Source organism: Pleurodeles waltl, chromosome 2_2 (genome assembly GCF_031143425.1).
Source record: "Pleurodeles waltl isolate 20211129_DDA chromosome 2_2, aPleWal1.hap1.20221129, whole genome shotgun sequence".
In the NCBI taxonomy this organism is placed as follows: Eukaryota; Metazoa; Chordata; class Amphibia; order Caudata; family Salamandridae; genus Pleurodeles; species Pleurodeles waltl.
In genome coordinates, this window is record NC_090439.1 from 64717746 (window position 1) to 64737637 (window position 19892).

The 19892-nt window shown below is 44.8% G+C and overlaps 1 protein-coding gene across 3 annotated transcripts in view; it reads right to left on the reverse strand.

Moving 5' to 3' along the window:
• Positions 1 to 19892, reverse strand: part of LOC138280126 (NFX1-type zinc finger-containing protein 1-like) — a 1298750-nt gene that overhangs the window by 119150 nt on the left and 1159708 nt on the right. For all 3 annotated transcript variants that reach the window (XM_069219456.1, XM_069219457.1, XM_069219458.1), the window contains one exon: positions 772 to 867. In XM_069219456.1, the coding sequence (XP_069075557.1) occupies positions 772 to 867 (96 nt within the window). The remainder of the gene's footprint in view (positions 1 to 771; positions 868 to 19892) is intronic.

The window sequence follows — 19892 nt, forward strand, 5'->3', positions numbered from 1 at the left end:
TTGACCCTTGAATCTGTAGCGACACATGTAACTGTTAAACTATCACAGTTCACTAAACTAGTGAGTCCAGTAGTGAATAAAAGTCGTATTTGTTTCATAAAGGTGTTATCCTCACTGGAAAATGCAAATATGAAGTGCTTTTTATATGCTGCCTGGTTCTGAATTTCTACATCTACACTGCTATCCAAGAGTAAATCTTGTCAGCTCAACACACTCCTACCCTGAAGTTAAAGCTTGGTGAGAGATTACCCTACTAGTCAGTAAGACCGCACTAATATGTAGGTATATAAGGCTCTTGGGGCACCAGGAAACATTTGTGACAAGTATTACCCTGTTGCTCCTAAATCCCCTACATCATGGAGAGCCAGTCTCACTGAGCTTAAACAAGCAAATAAAACCAGCGAAGACGAACTGAGCTGAGGGAAATTAACGGATATGTTAATATTGGAGCAGGAACAATGTTAAACAGTCTCAACACAGAAAAAACACACATGTGGTTCGACACAGGGCAGTAATAAGGCAAAGTAATCCAATGAAATATAGGGCTGGGTGAAGGCTGTTCTGAAGTAATCGACAGGTAAAAGAGATGGCGAGATCTTAGCATTGTGCTGGATCAGACAGATACTCCTCCTACCAAGTATTTATAATTTCACGAAATCACAAGCAACTAATCAAGTCATGGTAATAACACAATAAACAATGAGGTGGCAATAACATATATCTAAAGATGGAGGACTCACTGTCAGAGAATGATAAATTGTTTTTAGTTACCTTAACTCTGTCATACTGATAGACGGATAGGTGGTTTTTCAGCTCATCATAAATGTGTGGCGTCAACAACTGGGCAATTTCAGGCCTCATGCGGTGCTAAAAGAAAAATAAAAGCAGATAAACTTTCTAATGTGCACACAGGAAAGTGCTGAATGTGTTCATATTTGTAATGCATGTTTTAATTTTGCAGCTTTTATGCCAGTAGAGCTATGATTTAAGCAGGATGTTCAATATGCTTCTAGAGAACTGGAGGAAAATGGTAAAATGGTCACTCTGAAAACTAATAAAGATTTACTAATGCCTTACATCTTAAGTCAGGGACTAAGTGACCTACTGAGTCTACGCATCTTGGCAACTAATGCATAGACTTTGCATAGACATCTGAAGAATAAAGCACCTCTTGGAAGAAACTATACATAAAAAGTATGGGGTGCATTTAGATGTTGGCATTAAGGGAACAGACATCACAAACTGGCAGCTACACCACCCATCAACTTCTTGCATCTGTCATCTCATCTACTGATCGCACTGATCTCTGCTTTTTAGGTCTCAGCTAGACACTTCTTGCGCTGTCTCGAATAGATGCTCTGAAATCTACTTTGTGGGCTTCAGACTGCCCATAGATTTCCCATTTGCTGGCTCCTTCGTCACTCTTCTATTCTTCCTCTCCATTTGCCCATGGGATACATTTGTCATGCCTCTTTCTCTGTTCTTCCCTCCCAGAGAGCAGGGACTTAGTATGCTATCCCTCCATTATTTATCATTTTATGACCAAATTAGGAATCACATTTTTCCTTAAAAATCTTTGTCAAGAGTGCTGGTGTTTACACTCTCCCCCGAGGTCAAATGCCAGGCGCTGTTTACTTTTCTGTTAGAAATGGGGTCTCTCGTTGGCACGATATACACCCTTGTCTAAGTAGGGGCCACAATCCAAGTCAGGGTAAGTCACACACAATCCAAATTATCCTGTGCCCACCCTCTAGTAGCGTGGCATAGAGCAGTCAGGCTTAACTTAGAAGGCAATGTTTTAAATATTTGTGCAATAAATCATGCAATAACACAGTGAAAACACCACAAGAAATACACCACACAGGTTTAGAAAAATATTAGATATTTATTTGAGTGAATTAAGGTCAAAACGATCAAGATTTGATAAGCACAAGTTGAAATATCACTTTTGCAATGATAAGAAGAGTCTTAAGTCTTTACAAATCAACAAATGTCTCTTGGTACCTGGTATGCGTCAAGATTGCATGCACAAAGACCGCAGAGGAGGGGATGCGTGGAAAAATGAAAGTGGGCATCGGATTTCCTGAGGCGGCACAGACGATGCGTTGATTCTTCCCACGCTGCAAGGGCTTTGCGACAATTTCCGGTGTGCCTTTTTGGATCCTCACAGCGATGCGGGGTCTTTTGACGCCCAGGGATGATGCATGCAAATCCTGGGCATGCGGGACGAAGTCATAGGTGCTGCATCAATCCGGTAAGGCAATGCATCGGAGATTCTGTCACACGGCCTACGCTGCGTCGAATACTCACACAGGAAGTTGGGCTGCGTCGTTGAGGCTCGGCTGTGTGTCGATCCGGTATGGCTGTACGTCGATGTTCCAGTCGCAATGCATGCGTTGCGTCGATCTCCACTCGGGGAGCTGCACTGCGTCGTTCCGGTTCGGTGATGCAACAATTCTTTCACAGCTGGGCAGGCTGTTTGTCGTTTCCAGCAGACTGCCCGTCGATTTTCTGCGCACAAGGAGTTTCGTTGAAGAGAAGTCTTTTTGGCACTGAGACTTCAGGAACAGGTGGCAAGCTCAATCCAAGCCCTTGGAGAGCACTTTTCAGCAGAGCCAGAGACGAGCAAGGCAGCAGGGAAACAGCAAAGCTGCAGTCCTTCACAGCAAAGCAGTCCAGGTGAGTCCTTTGGGCAGCCAGTCAACTCCTCTTGGCAGGTTACAGGATCTGGTTCAGAGTGTCTGTCCCAGGAAGTATCTGAGTTGGTGGGGGTCAGAGACCCAGTTAATATACCCCAAAAGATGCCTTTGAAGTGGGGGAGACTTCAAAGAGTGATTCTGAAGCGCACACAGTCCCATTTTAGTACAATCCTGTCTGCCAGGGTCCCAGAAGGTGGTTTGGCAGTCCATTGGTTGAAGGCAGGCCACTGTCCTTTGAAATGTAATTGTCAGGCCCTCCACCCTCCCAGCCCAGGAAGACCCATTCAGTATGCAGATGAGTGCAGCTGTTGTTGTAAGTCAGTAGCGATTAGATTGAGCATTAGCAGAAGACATCGTGTATTTAGCAACTATTGTGAACATTTTGCAGAATCCATCTTGTATTAATGGCAGCCATTTTCTCTGCCATGTGCTCTGTCCTGCCTTTCTGTTAACTACTCTTGAAAATCTGTTTAGTGACAAGTTATATTTAGCATCTCCCACTTTCGCACATGCCCAGTAAGATCTGCAGCTGTTAGTAATCAGTAACAGACAGTAATGTATCAACTAGTCCTTGAAAACTGTTAGCCCCTCCTACCTGTTGACTGTGCATTTCCATATGACCTTATGTGTATGTGTGTCTTGCTTCTATAATTGTACCACCTTCTTTTAGCCCCTGCCTGGGTATAAAAGGACCATAATCTCTTAGTTCAGTGTGCTATTTCAAACATTACCAAAGGGTGCTGTTTGAACTGTAGTACCACCTCATGAGGTTTAATAAACTTTGTCTTTTATTTCAGTTTTTGTGCCAACTTCTTCCTATATGGTCTGAGGACTTTGTGCAGAGAAGGGCAAACCCCTTGCACTAGTAGGCCTTGCTGAGGCTTACTTCGACAAATTGGCGCCCGAACAGGGACTCATCAGCGACTCGGACGCCCAACGGATTGGTCGCGACGAAGGATTGGGATCTCGCTGTGGACGATCAATGCCTGAGGAGACCCGAGTCTTGGCAACCACAGTGTTTTTCCGTTCTTTCTGATTTGACCATCCAGGTGGCGCCGGTCCTCGACTGAGATCCTTTTTGTTCATTCATCATGCAGTGCCCATTTGGTCGATTTTAGAACTTGGCAGTTGGACCCTGGACACCCTGTGATTGGTAAGAGCTGTTTTACGGCACTTGCTGTGGGTTTTGAAGCCTTTGTTTGGTAATGAAGTTTAGCACCACTGTAGGAAAGTACCATCTTGCCTGGCATGTTACCCCCATATTTCACTTTATATATGTTGTTTTAGTTGTATGTGTCACTGGGACCCTGCCAGCCAGGGCCCCAGTGCTCATAAGTGTGCCCTGTATGTGTTACCTGTGTTATGACTAACTGTCTCACTGAGGCTCTGCTAATCAGAACCTCAGTGGTTATGCTCTCTCATTTCTTTCCAAATTGTCACTAACAGGCTAGTGACCAATTTCACCAATTTACATTGGCATACTGGAACACCCTTATAATTCCCTAGTATATGATACTGAGGTACCCAGGGTATTGGGGTTCCAGGAGATCCCTATGGGCTGCAGCATTTCTTTTGCCACCCATAGGGAGCTCTGACAATTCTTACACAGGCCTCAGTGAAATAACGTCCACGTTATTTCACAGCCATTTTGCACTGCACTTAAGTAACTTATAAGTCACCTATATGTCTAACCTTTACCTGGTAAAGGTTGGGTGCTAAGTTACTTAGTGTGTGGGCACCCTGGCACTAGCCAAGGTGCCCCCACATTGTTCAGGGCCAATTCCCCGGACTTTGTGAGTGCGGGGACACCATTACACGCGTGCACTATACATAGGTCACTACATATGTATAGCTTCACAATGGTAACTCCGAATATGGCCATGTAAGATGTCTAAGATCATGGAATTGCCCCACCAATGCCATCCTGGCCACCCATTCCCCGGGTCTCTAGCACAGACCCGGGTACTGCCAAACTACCTTTCCCGAGGTTTCACTGCAGCTGCTGCTGCTGCCAACCCCTCAGACAGGTTTCTGCCCTCCTGGGGTCCAGCCAGGCTTGGCCCAGGAAGGCAGAACAAAGGACTTCCTCAGAGAGAGGGTGTTACACCCTCTCCCTTTGGAAAAAAGGTGCCAGGGCTGGGGAGGAGTAGCCTCCCCCAGCCTCTGGAAATGCTTTGATGGGCACAGATGGTGCCCATCTCTGCATAAGCCAGTCTGCACCGGTTCAGGGATCCCTCAGCCCTGCTCTGGCGCGAAACTGGACAAAGGAAAGGGGAGTGACCACTCCCCTGACCTGCACCTCCCATGGGAGGTGCCCAGAGCTCCTCCAGTGTGCTCCAGACCTCTGCCATCTTGGAAACAGAGGTGCTGCTGGCACACTGGACTGCTCTGAGTGGCCAGTGCCAGCAGGTGACGTCAGAGACTCCTTCTGATAGGCTCCTTCAGGTGTTGCTAGCCTATCCTCTCTCCTAAGTAGCCAAACCTCCTTTTCTGGCTATTTATGGTCTCTGCTTTGAGGAATTCCTTAGATAACGAATGCAAGAGCTCATCAGAGTTCCTCTGCATCTCTCTCTTCACCTTCTGCCAAGGAATCGACTGCTGACCGCGCTGGAAGCCTGCAAAACTGCAACAAAGTAGCAAAGACGACTACTGCGACCTTGTAACGCTGATCCTGCAGCCTTCTCGACTGTTTTCCTGGTGGTGCATGCTGTGGGGGTAGTCTGCCTCCTCTCTGCACTAGAAGCTCTGAAGAAATCTCCAGTGGGTCAACGGAATCTTCCCCCTGCAACCGCAGGCACCAAAGAACTGCATCACCGGTCCTCTGGATCTCCTCTCAGCATGACGAGCGAGGTCCCTTGAACTCAGCAACTCTGTCCAAGTGACTCCCACAGCCCAGTGACTCTTCAGTCCAAGTTTGGTGGAGGTAAGTCCTTGCCTCCCCACGCTAGACTGCATTGCTGGGAACTGCGTGTTTTGCACTCACTGAGGATTTCCTTTGTGCACAGCCAAGCCTGGGTCCCCGGCACTCTAACCTGCATTGCAAGACCTCCTGAGTTGTCCTCCGGCTTTGTGGGGCCCTCTTGTGCAACTTCGGGTGAGCTCCGGTTCACTCCACTTCATAGTGCCTGTTCCGGCACTTCTGCGGGTGCTGCTTGCTTCTGAGTGGGCTCCTTCTCTTGCTGGGCGCCCCCTCTGTCTCCTCACGCAATTGGCGACATCCTGGTCCCTCCTGGGCCACAGCAGCATCCAAAAACCCTAACTGCGACCCTTGCAGCTAGCAAGGCTTGTTTGCGGTCTTTCTGCATGAAAACACTTCTGCACGACTCTTCACGACGCGGGACATCCATCCTCCAAAGGGGAAGTTTCTAGCCCTTCTTGTTCCTGCAGAATCCTCAGCTTCTACCATCCGGTGGCAGCTTCTTTGCACCCACAGCTGGCATTTCCTGGGCATCTGCCCACTCCCGACTTGATTGTGACTCCTGGACTTGGTCCCCTTGTTCCACAGGTACTCTCGTCAGGAAATCCATCGTTGTTGCATTGCTGGTGTTGTTGTTTCTGGCAGAATTCCCCTATCACGACTTCTGTGCTCTTTGGGGAATTTAGGTGCACTTTGCACCCACTTTTTAGGGTGTTGGGGTGGGCTATTTTTCTAACCCTCACTGTTTTCTTACAGTCCCAGAGACCCTCTACAAGGTCACATAGGTTTGGGGTCCATTCGTGGTTCGCATTCCACTTCTAGAGTATATGGTTTGTGTTGCCCCTATCCCTATGTGCCCTCATTGCATTCCATTGTGACTATACATTGTTTGCACTGTTTTCTATTGCTATTACTGCATATTTTGGTATTGTGTACATATATCTTGTGTATATTTGCTATCCTCATACTGAGGGTACTCGATGAGATACTTTGGCATATTGTCATAAAAATAAAGTACCTTTATTTTTAGTATATCTGTGTATTGTGTTTTCTTATGATATTGTGCATATGACACTAGTGGTACTGTAGGAGCTTCACTCTTCTCCTAGTTCAGCCTAAGCTGCTCTGCTAAGCTACCTTTTCTATCAGCCTTAGCTGCTAGACACCCCTCTACACTAATAAGGGATACCTGGGCCTGGTGCAAGGTGTAAGTACCCCTTGGTACTCACTACAAGCCAGTCCAGCCTCCTACAACCACTTACTGTGGCTCTCGTGTTTTGGGTGACTAGTCAATTTGCGTCCTTTGAACTGATATATAAATTGCAATTTATATAGGCAGGTAATGAGGAGAATTTGCTCCAATTTAATTTTGATTTGAACTGCACCTTAAGTGCTACTTTGACTATAATATTGCATATTCTGCACTATTTTTGGCATGCCAGTTTTTAGCGCACTTCGTAGGATGTGTTGCTTTTGTAATGGTACCAATTTGAGACTGGAAGAATCGCAACCGGCACCCCTAGAGGGGACGCTCAATAGAGATATGTATGTTAAACATGGTCTTTCTTCTATATTGTACAGCACATTATGGAATAAATACACTTGTGCGGATCCTGAGTTATGTTGGCCTATGCATGGGTCATTTGATTCGCGAAAGATTGAGTATGTGGAACAATATATGTGTAAGCGAAGGTCTAGGCAAGATATGTTTGACTGTGTACGAATGTGGGAGAAAGAAGTGCGTGGACAAGTGAAGCGTGAGCAAGCCTTGCTTGAGAAAGAGCAGCGGAAGAATATATATGTGAAAGCATTGGAAGTGAGAAATAAATAAATAAATGACTTAAAGGAGCTAGAAGAGAAAGAACGTAAATTACAGGTAACTAGGCAACCTCTCTATCCAATCCTTAATAAACCACACAATGATTTTTTGTTACTAGATCACCCTCCACCTCCGGATGTCGTTCCTTCTGCCCCTCATGAGTTAGCTGAGGTCTCCGGTTCGGAGCAACAGAAGATACGAGACAGTCGCTCTATGTTACCTGCTGACCGTGCGTCTGAGCTTAGATCTACAGCTCGTAAAACAATTCGTAGTGTTGTCTCTGCTTCTGAACTTTTAGACAACATGAAAGGGTGGACGGAAAAGGAGCAGCTATATTTTACTGAGGCATTTGACACAGACGTTATTGAACTATTTTGGAAATATTCTGATGAGTTAGAGCCCTATGATGTAGCAGCTGATCATAAGCAAATGTGTGATGGTCTTTTTGTTTTCTCCCAGGTGGCTGATGCAATCAGGTGTTTGGTGAAATTATGTGTTGTGGCATCTCACACCGGCGGGGTGCAAGCTTCCATTTCAGAACAGATAAGACTATGAAAGTTCTTGCAAAACCAATGCGGGAGGCCGTGCCTTTGTATGTTCCTCCTAAAGGATTGGGTACAAGTGATGATAAAACTTCTGTTGATGCTAAGGGTTATTTTATTTATAATTGGGTGTATACTCCTTGGAATAGGGCAGATGTAATGGCACTTAAAACAGCATTACCTGACCCGCAGAAAAATCCAGCCGCCTTTTATGAGGAAGTTGAGGGAGCAATTAGTTCTTGTACTATGACTTTGGTTGACATTGATTTATTTTTCGGATTGACATTACCGTCAGATATGTGGAGAACTGTTCGTAAAGTTGATGATCGTGTAGTTTTTGGGGCATCATGGAAAGAATTAGAACAGATGGACGGGGATAGGGAACCTGTGAAAAAGCCATATCAGTTGATTCTAGATCTTCCCGCAGCCATTTTAGTTAAGTTAAAAACGATTATTACCCCTAAAAAGATAGATTGGACTGTTTTAGCGTCTTGTAAGCAAAAGGCAGATGAATCTGTCTCTGATTTCTTTACACGCTTTGAAGAAGCATTTCATGATTTTAGCGGCCAGTTATTGTCAGATGATACCGGCAGACATTTGTTTGTCGATAAATATGTCGCAAATCTGTTACCAGGAATAGCTAGTCGTCTAAAAGCTAGTAAAAGTTCATGGACTACCTCTACTCCGGTTTCTCTTTTGACTATGGCTCAGTATTATGAATGTCAGGAATTAGAAGCAAAAGGTAGCGAGGATAAAAAGATTAAAGAATTAAAGACTAAGGTTATGCTGGCTCAAGCTTATGGTCTGCCTTTTAGAGGTAGTGATAGAGGTGGACGTGGATCTTCTTACACTCATTCGAATTTGTCTGTTGATCATTGTGTGTATTGTAAGAAATGGGGGCATTGGGCTGCCGATTGTCCAGCACTACGAGTTCAGCAGTGTTCACGTGGTCGGGGACAAATAAGAAATCGCTCAGGATGTTCAGGGCCTAGAAGAAGCACGAATGATCATGCTAGGGTTGATGCTAATGTACGAGGGCAGGATGGGTTTAACACTTTTGATAGACAGAACCAATACCAGATGTCTAACCATGTGCAGCCTGATTTCCAAGATTCTGCTTATGCATAGGATTGCCTAGGATGGGGTGAGGAATCAGTTGAAGTTCCAGTAGATCAGAGGGGTCCCTATGTTACAGCACATGTTTTGGGTTCTACTGATCAGTTTCTGGTTGATACAGGAGCTACTCGTAGCGCCTTGTCTAAACAATTGATCCAAGGGCTCCCCTGTCTGGCTTGACCATTACATCAATAGGTTTCGATGGAACACCTTCCCCTAGCCCATTGTCACAACCACTTGCATTCCATGTTGATAAATTTACTGCTCCAGGTCCATTTTTGCTTTCTCCAAATACACCAGACAATATTGTGGGTCTTGATATGCTCAAGTATTTGAGGGCTACAATACGATGCTCTCCTGAAGGGGTGCATGTTATTTTGAATGATAATCATCCTGTGATGGAAAGAGTTTGTCTTGTTAAAGAGGATATTGCATTAGCTTCACTCCCTAGTACTTTGTGGGCTACTTCAGATACTGATGTGGGACAAATCATTATTCCACCGGTACATATTAGTGTCAAGGAGGGAGCTGTATTGCCACGTTTGCCTCAATACAAAATTTCACAGGAGGGCGAAGAAGCACTCACACGAATTGTGCATGATCTTATTGCAGTTGGAGTTGTTGAGGAAGTTCCGTATAATGTTTGTAACAATCCGATTCTTCCTATTCTGAAAAAGGATACTGATACTAGGATTTACCGATTCATTATTGATTTACGAAAAGTCAATAAGATTGTAGTACCACAATATCCTGTGGTATCTGACATCACAACACTTCTTACTTTGGTTCCCCCGACAGCAACTACGTTCTCTGTGATAGACTTGAAGAATGCTTTCTTTTCGATCCCTATTCATCCTGACAGCCGATATTTGTTTGGTTTTACTTTGAATAAACGATCATATAGATTTTGTAGAGTTTTTCAAGGCTATACTGAGAGTTCTACTATTTATAGTCAAGCGTTAAAACGACAACTTGATTCTCTTGTTTTGCCTGAAGGTGTGTCTCTCATACAATATATTGATAATATTTTGTTGGCAGCTGATACCCCTGAGCAATGTGAAAAGTGCACTTTGTCCTTACTTTCTTTTCTTGCTTCACACCATCATAAAGTGTCACAAAAGAAATTGTAATATTGTAGACCAAAGGTAACCTATTTAGGTCACCTTTTGTCTAAGGAGGGCCGTGCACTTACATCAGATCGTATTCAAGCAATTTTAGACACACCAGTACCCTCTACTCAGAAAGATGTTCGTCCATTCCTTGGGCTTACTTCTTTTTGTAGGCAATGGATATTAGGGTTTTCACACTTTGTCAAACCTTTGCTAGCACTTTTGACTAAAGATACTCCAATGCCCCTCCCATGGACAGATGAATGTGAGAATGCTTTCCGGCAGCTACGACAAGCCCTTTGTTCAGCACCAGTGTTAGGTACTCCAGATTACATGAAGCCTTTTGCACTTTACGTACATGAGAAAGATGGATATGCATTGTCAGTTTTAGTACAGACACATGGTGATAAGCAGCGTCCCTGTGCATATTTTTCAGCAGTACTTGATCCTGTCACTCAAGCGTTGCCTGGGTGTTTTCATTCGGTAGCCGCAACAGCTGTGTCAATAAATCAGAGTGAAGGGATAGTTTTGTCACATAAGCTGTTGGTGTTAGTACCCCATGCGGTTGATGCTCTTTTAAATCACACAAAGACGAAACATTTAACTAGCGCTCGCCTGACAGGATATGAATTGACATTGCTGGCTCCTCACATTACACTGAAGAGATGTGCAACACTAAATCCAGCCACTTTGTTGCCATATCCAGTGACTCAGCCTCAGTCACAAGAAACACATGATTGTATATTCCTTACCGAAGAACAGACAAAGGGTCGTATTGATTTACAAGATACGCCCCTTCCAGATGTAGACGGAGAATTGTGGGTTGATGGGTCTTGTTTGAAGTTGCCAGACGGTACGACCTCAACTGCATATGCAATCACAATACACACGGTAGTGGAGACAGCTCGTCTACCACAGAAGTCAGCTCAAGCAGCTGAACTCATAGCTTTGACACGAGCATGTGAGCTTAGGACTGACTTATGTGTGAACATTTATACAGACAGCCGCTATGCTTTTGGAGTGGCTCATGATTTTGGTTTGCCTTGGAAGGAGAGAGGCTTTCTCACATCCCATGGGATGCAGATAATGCACGGAGAATTCGTGCATAACCTCTTGACTGCATTGACATATCCAAAGAAACTAGCTATTGTGAAATGTAGTGCACACAAGAAAGTGACCAATAAGATAGGGCAAGGTAATGCCCTTGTGGACCGCGTAGCACGTGAGACTGCGATGCAGCGAAGTACTACTTCTATGTATGTAGTGAAGTCACAAGCTAAACGTTGGCATAATGCTAGACAAGACGTATTAGATATACAGAATTCTGCTTCTGTGAAAGAACGTGAGCAATGGTCTGAAGAAGGAGAATTGGATGATGAGGGCTGTTGGCAAAATAAGCAGATGGATAAATGGAAATTGCCTATAGCTTTTGTACAACCTATGGTTCAGATGGCACATGGGCTGGCACATGTTGGAGCTTCAACAATAAAGAAGTTGCTTACGCAAATTTGGGAGCATCCAGAAATTTCCAGTACAGCTAAGAGCGTAGTACAGTCTTGTTTGATCTGTTTACAATACAATCCTGGAAAAGGGACACGAACTGCTGCGGGAGAGTTTGCTACACCAACTGCACCTTTCGAAGTTCTACAAATGGATTATATTCAGCTTGAATGCTGCAACAATTTAATGTATGTCTTGGTGGTGGCATGTGCCTTCAGTAAATTGATAGAGGCGTACCCCACAAAGGACAATACTGGCATTACCACAGCGAAGGTGCTTTTGAAATAATTTTTTCCCTAGGTTTGGTGTTTGCAGACTTTTATGGAATGATAACGGACCTCATTTTGTTGGGGAAGTTATTAAGTATGTCCTGAAAGGATTAGGGATCAAACAGAAGTTCCATGCGGTTCTCCACCCACAATCAGCAGGGTTGGTGGAAAGGTATAGTGGTACTTTGAAGCTGAAGTTAGCAAAGATACAGGCTTCCACATCCCTAACTTGGCCGGATGCATTACCGTTGGCATTATTGTCTAATAGGTCAGTGCCACACTCTCGAATAGGCCTTACGCCCTATGAAATAGTATTTGGAAGGCCAATGAACATTTAGGGAGTTCCTAAGCCAAATTCTGTATATGATGTACCTTGTGTCCTGATGAATGATTATTTGGCACAGTTAACCGACAATTTGGTTTCTATTCATCAACAGGTTCGAGAAGCACTTCCTGACAGATCTACAGGTGAAGGCCATGAACTCCGACCTGGTGACCAGGTGATGATTAAGTCCTTTGAAAGATCAAGCAGCTTGGAACCAACGTGGCGAGGCCCAGAGCAGGTGCTCCTTGCGACAAGGACAGCAGTTCGAGTGACGAACCGAAAGAATTGGGTCCATAGTACTCACTGCAAGAAAGTGCTACCTACCTTGGTGGAACATGCTGTGCTCACCGATCACCGATCACCGAGAGATTTTGATTACGGAGAAAGGCCGTGCTATATCACCTGACGAATCTGCAGAGTTCTTCCCGGACCATACGATTTCTGGAATGTCGCGATATAATTTGAGACCGAGGAAAGACCCCATAGTGCTGGAGAAAATTGGTTGAGCTACCGCCCTGGGTTAGTGAAACGGAGAGCCAATATGGCAAGGGGGGGGGAATCAGCCGTGCATTAGAGTAGTGACACCCGTCTTGGCCCGTGATGAAGAAATCAGCGGCTGCCCAGTGATAAGACCTCCAACAATTGTTTTTAATTAATTTCTGAAAGGGTTGATTATCACTGTTGCTAAAATGAATAACAAACTGATCATTAGTACTATGGGGTTTGTTGTTGTTTTGGTGATTATAGCAATAATCACCTGGTTTGTTGAAAAGAAGGCTCCTGCTTATGAGTTTTTTGTTGCCACTACTCCAGTACCAGAGGATCACTATTACTTTACGCTTCCCTATCAGGAGCAGAAGCACCGTCAATCGTACTTCAATAATACTTTCATTCAGATGTTGCATCATACTCATAATGCTACAAATACTACTAACTGTTGGGTATGTGGAATGATACCTGCGCATCAAAAGAAAGGAGGAACACCTTTCATTTCTCTTCCTTTTTCACACAATGGTTCTTGTCAAGCTTTGTATACGCTTTTGTTTGCATCTGGAAAATGTACAGAGGATGGACTTCTTTTTCGCCTTAATAAAGTATGCTACCAAGACAAAGATGGGTATCCCCAAGCCAAACAAACTAAATGAGAATGGGAAGAGTATCAACCGGACAATGTTTCAATACCATATATCTTCACAAATATAAGAGACTCTGACAAGAAAGAACAATTTGTGATTTCTGTTACAAAAACTAAAGCAGATTTATGTATACGTAGCACTGGGTGAATTCCAGTGGGGATAAGCGATTGTACCTTGATTTTAACTATTGAGGGTATAAATAATAGTAGTTTTACAGCTTCACATAATACATATTTTGTTTGTGGTAACTATGGATATTACCAACTACCTGTTGGGTGGTCAGGTGTTTGTTATGTATCTTTTCTATTACCCCCTGTGTTTTTGGCCCCTGCATCATATCACTGAGATTTTAAACTGTTCAATGACATCATTAAAAATAGATATAAAAGGACAATAAGTACAAATGAGGTAGACCAAACGGACACTAGCCTGCAACAATATGTTGATTTTAATTTACGGTTGTTCTCCTTTGTGGGAGCTGCGTTAAACAGTTGGAAAGTGAGACGATTGACTAGGGTTGTGGAAGCTGTTACCAATCAGGAGTTCCAAATTGCGAGGATTGTAGCACTCCAAAATCGTATGGTACTAGATGTGATATTAGCTGATCGAGGTGGTGCATGTCGCATCATCAGTAGTAGTTGCTGTGTTTTCATTCCAGATCACTCACCTTCAGTATATGATGCAATATCTAAATTGCATAAAATTGCTGCAGAAATCCACACAGAGACTGGTACTTGGACTTTTTCTGGATGGTTTTGGGCTCTTGTTTCCGCTTGGGGCTGGAAACTACTGACTATCCTGTGTGTAATGATTGGAATATTTTTCACATGCTGTATCTGTATTCAGTGTGGTCCAATGTTCTGCTCCATGTGTATTACTGCTTGTATGCCTACCAAAAGAAATATTACAGAAATGAAAGCACAACACATGTTAGATAAGGAAATAGCTGAAATGATGAGCATAAATATACAAGATGAATATTTAGATTATCCCAGAAAGACGAATGTCTTCAGCTAATGCTGAAAGGGTCGTCTGTTGTAAGTCAGTAGCGATTAGATTAAGCATTAGCAGAAGACATCTTGTATTTAGCAACTATTTCGCGGAATCCATTTTGTATTCATGGCAGCCATTTTCTCTGCCATGTGCTCGCCACGTGCTCTGTCCTACCTTTCTGTTAACTACTCTTGAAAATCTGTCTAGTGACAAGTTATATTTAGCATCTCCCACTTTCGCACATGCCCAGTAAGATCTGCAGCTGTTAGTAATCAGTAACAGACAGTAATGTGTCAACTAGTCCTTGAAAACTGTTAGCCCCTCCTACCTGTTGACTGTGCCTTTCCATATGACCTTATATGTATGTAAGTCTTGCTTCTATAATTGTACCACCTTCTTTTAGCCCCTGTGTGGGTATAAAAGGACCATGCTCTCTTAGGTCAGTGAGCTACTTCAAACATTACCGAAGACTGCTGTTTGAACTGTAGTACCACCTCATGAGGTTTAATAAACGTTGCCTTTTATTTCAGTTTCTGTGCCAACTTCTTCCTATATGGTCTGAGGAATTTGTGCAGAGAAGGGCGAACCCCTTGCACTAGTAGGCCTTGCTGAGGCTTACTTCGACACTGTGACTGAGTATCCTGTGTTTGTGGTTGTCTGGGCAAAATGCACAAGGGAGCTGTCAACCAGCCCAGCCCAGACGTGGACTGGAGACAGGCTGTAAGGCACAGATGGATTTTGAGTGCAGAAAAATGCTCAATTTCTAGAAGTGGCGTTTCTAAAATAGTAATATAAAATCCAACCTCACCAATAAGCAGAATTTTCTATTACCATTCTGGTCATACTTAATATGAGCTGGTTACCCTTTTCAGATCAGAATCTACCACTCAAACAGTATATGAGGGTAGCCCTAATGCTATCCTATGAAAGAGGCAGGCCTCACAGTAGTGGAAAACGAATTTAGGAGTTTCACACTACAACAACATATAAACCACACATGTACATGTCCTGTCTTTTACCTAGATAGCACCTTCCCTATAGGTTACCTAGCGCCTATCTTACGGGTGACTTCTATGTCGAAGAAGGGTAGTTTAAGGCTTGGCAAGAACTTTTAAATGCCAAGCCAAAGTATGCAATGGCAGGCCCGAGACATGGTTAAGGGGCTACTTATGTGGGTGGCACAACCAGTGCTGCGGCCCACTAGTAGTATTCAATTTACAGGCCCTGGGCACATGTAGAGCACTTTACTAGGGACATACAAGTAAATTAAATATGCCAATTGGGTATGAGCCAATGTTACCATGTTTTTAGGGATAGAGCACATGCACTTTAGCACTGGTTAGCAGTGGCAAAGTGTCCGGAGTCCCACAGCCAACAGAAATGAGATCAGAAAAAGAAGAGGAGGAAGGTAAAGAGTTTGGGGGTGACCTTGCAGAGGGGACATTTCCAATATTTTCTATCTCTGACTTCAAAGTGATTGCTTAAATTCCAGTGTCAATGGCGCTTGGGTACAGGGCTACTTAGTTTGCATTCTCCTAGCTGCCTGGAAAGCTCTGTCTCCTCCCACCTGCCCTCAAGCATTCTGGTTCATTAGCATGGTTTCTGAAAAACATGTACGTAATTACTTCCAGTTGTTTGAATTTTTTTTATAATTATTTTTTTGCCGATCGCTTTAGTAGTATGGGTGGAGGGAGCCACCAGAAAATAAACCCAGGCTTTTGGAGAGCTAAGGGTGTTTTCTCAGATTTGTAGATTCTTGCATTTGTGTTTTGTGGAGACTTCAGAGACTTGTTTCTGCTAACGGAGGGAAGGGAGCTATTTATTGGGCCTTGGAGGTTCATACATTCCGAAGCATCTCTTTATGAGAGGGAATAATTTGTGTAAGAAAATAGCCTCTTTCTAGCATGGTTACCCCCACTTTTGGCCTGTTTGTGAGTGTGTGTCAGTGTGTTTTTACTGTGTCACTGGGATCCTGCTAGCCAGGACCCCAGTGCTCATAGTTTGTGGCCTAATGTGTGTGTTGTCAGCAGTGCTTAACTGTGTCACTGAGGCTCTGCTAACCAGAACCTCAGTACTTATGCTCTCTCTGCTTCTGAATTTGTCAATATAGGGTAGTGACTTCATTTACCACTTCAAATTGTCACACCGGCCCCCCCTTATAAGTCCCTAGTATATGGTACCTAGGTACCCAGGGCATTGGGATTCCAGGAGATCCTTAATGGCTGCATTTCTTTTGCCACCCATAAGAAGCTCAGACTAACCCTTTCACAGGACTGCCATTGCATCCTGCCTGAAATAGTGCACACACTATTTCACAGCCATTTCCACTGCACTCAAGTAACTTATAAGTCACTTATCTGTCTAACCTTCCTTTACTAAAGGTTAGGTGCAAAGTTACTAAGTGTGAGGGCACCCTTGCACTAACAAAGGTGGCCCCACGCAGTCCAGGGCCAATTCCCCGGACTTTATCAGTGTGGGGACGCCATTACACGCGTGCACTACATATAGGTCAATACGTATATGTAGCTTCACAATGGTAATTCTGAATATGGCCATGTAAGGTGTCTAAGATCATGGAATTGCCCCCCCCCCATTACAAATCTGGTATTGGCAAGTCAATTCCATGCATCCTGGGGGCTCTACCACGGGCACCCAGTACTGCCAAACCAGCTCTGTGAGGCTTGCACTGCAGTTACAGCTGATACCACCTCACAGACAGGGTTCTGCCCTCCTGGGGTCTGAGCAGCTCATTCCCAGGAAGGCAGAACAAAGAATTTCTTTGGGAGGAGTGTGTTACACCCTCTCCCTTTGGAAATAGGTGTTACAGGCATGGGAGGGGTAGCCTCCCAGAGCCTCTGAAAATGCTTTGAAGGGCACAGATGGTGCCCTCCTTGCATAAGCCAGTCTACACCGGTTCAGGGACCCCCAGTCCCTGCTCTGGTGTGAAACTGGACAAAGGAAAGGGGAGTGACCACTCCCCTGTCCATCAGCACCCCAGGGGTGGTGCCCAGAGCTCCTCCAGGGTGTCCCAGACTTCAGCCATCTTGTTTTCCAAGGTGTGGGGACTCTCTGGAGGCCTCTGAGTGGCTAGTGCCAGCAGGTGTCGTCAGAGACCCCTCCTCATAGGTTCATACCTGATAAGGTAGCCAATCCCCCTCTCAGGGCTATTTAGAGTCTCTCCTGTGGGTTTCTCTTCAGATTCTACTTGCAAGTTTCCAGCAGGAATCCTCTGCAACTACTACTTCATCCTCTGACCTCGGATCAACCACAGACTGCTCCAGGAACCGCTGTAACAGCAACAAAGTATCCAGAAGGGCTACTTTTCCTCTGCAACTTCAGTTCAAGCCAGCAACTGCAACAGTTTCCACAGTGTGCATGCTCTGGCGGCTTCCTGTCTTCACCCTGCACCAGGAAGACTGAAAAAATCTACCGTGAAGTGACGAAGTCACTCCCCTGCTCCTGCAGGCACCTTTTAACTCAACGACCGGTTCTCTTGGACTCCTCTCCTGGCGACGAGCGTGCTTCTTGGAACACAGAGGGTGGACCCCTTTGACACAGACTGTCCTAAGGTCCTGCTGTCCAAATTTGGAGGAGGTAAGAGCTTGCCTTCCCTATTTGCGACAGTGACCCTGTGCACTGCATCATCTTCACCTCCTGAGGCCTCTGTGCACTATTTGCAAGAATCCTTCATGCACAGCCTGGCCCAGGTCCCCAGCACTCTATCGTGCGACGCACAACTCACTGAGTTTTCCTCCGGTGGCGTGGGACCTTCTTTTGTAGTGCTGCAACAACCGCAATTTGCACCTTCTTTGTCCCCGTGTTCTGGGACTTCCGTGGGTGCTGCCTGGTCATCTGTGAGTTCCCTCCAGTGTCGGGAGCCCCCTCTGCCTCCTCAGTCTGAGTTCAGGCCCCCAGGTCCCTCCTGGGTCCAGGCAGCACCACTTTGACGCAATCTGCGACTTTGCTTGAACCAAGGCTTGTTGGACGAATCCAGCGCCGAAACTCGCCTGCATACAACATCTCTTCATGGGACATCCATTGCATCACGCAGGAACCCGCAGCAATCTTCCTTTGGTGCATTTCTGCAGTCTTCAAACAACCGGGGACTGTTCTTTTGCACCCTCTTCTAGGTTGGCAGGGGCTCCTGTCCTTCCGGGAACTTCTTCCAACTTCTGGACTTAGTCTCCTCTCTTTGCAGGTCTTCAGGTCCAGGAATCCACCATTTGTTGTTTGCAGTCTTGCTAGGTTCTTGTAATAATTCTAATCACGATGTGTAGTGTGTCCTAAGGAAACTAGCTGTGCTTTATTCCTACTTTCCTGGGCTCTGGGGTGGGGTATTTTACTCACCTTTGTGGTTTTCTTACTCTCCCAGCAATACTCTACACAACACTTGTCTAGGGGGGAATGCGTGATTCGCATTCCACTTTCTTAGTATACGGTTTGTGTTGCCCCTGGACCTATTTTCTCCCATTGCATTCTTTAGCATTTCCTTTTGTTTGCACTATCCTACGTCTAATTACTTAACTTATTTTGGTGTCTAGTGGATATATTGTGTATAATACTTACCTCCAGAAGGAGTATTGCCTCTAAGATATTTTTGACCTTGTGTCACCCAAATAAACTACCTTTATTTTTGGTAACACTGAGTATTGTCTTTACGTGTGTATAAGTACTGTGTAACTATAAGTCGTATTGCAGGAGCTTTTCATGTCTCCTAGTTCAGCCTAAGCTGCTCTGCTACAGCTACCTCTATCAGCCTAAGCTGCTAGAACACTGCTACATTTCACTAATAAGGGATAACTGGACCTGGTATAAGGTGTAAGTACCCAAGGTACCCACTACAAACGAGGACAGCCTCCTACAACTTGTTTGTGCTGCCTGTGCAGATTTTGATTGGCTACCTGCTTCCATATAGGCTTATTTCTACCCAGTTATGATGCCAGTATTGTGGACTCTGCATGCAAATGTTAATGTTGTATGTGGCCAAGTGATAAAGCCTTAAATGGAGTGCAGGATGAAGAGTTTAACAAAATCTCCAATTCCTCCTCTTTATGCTCCAGACCCAGCACGGTGGGGTCGTGGGGTTGCCATCCGATGGATGTCCACCACAAGGGATTTTCGGGCAGGTGGTACAAACCAGGAAACCGTGGTTGGCAATTGGAAAGTTTAGGACGAAGGACAAAGGCTTTGGTGGGGGACCAAAGGGAAGGATGCAATGCCTGAAAAGGAATCATCGAAGGGTGAAAGCACATCTTACGGGACAAAAGGAGTTGCTGTTTAAACAGCTGTTTTCCGTAGGCTTTCCTTACATGGGTGTGTCCATGCCATTTGGGGCTCACTTTTCTAATGCTACGAAGGAGAAAAGTTTGAAAGTTGAGTTTATTGAACCACCCACCATACATACAGTCAGTGGTTTAGTAGTACCTAATTAGCCTTTTCACGGAAAATGCACCCCTGGAGGGGTTGT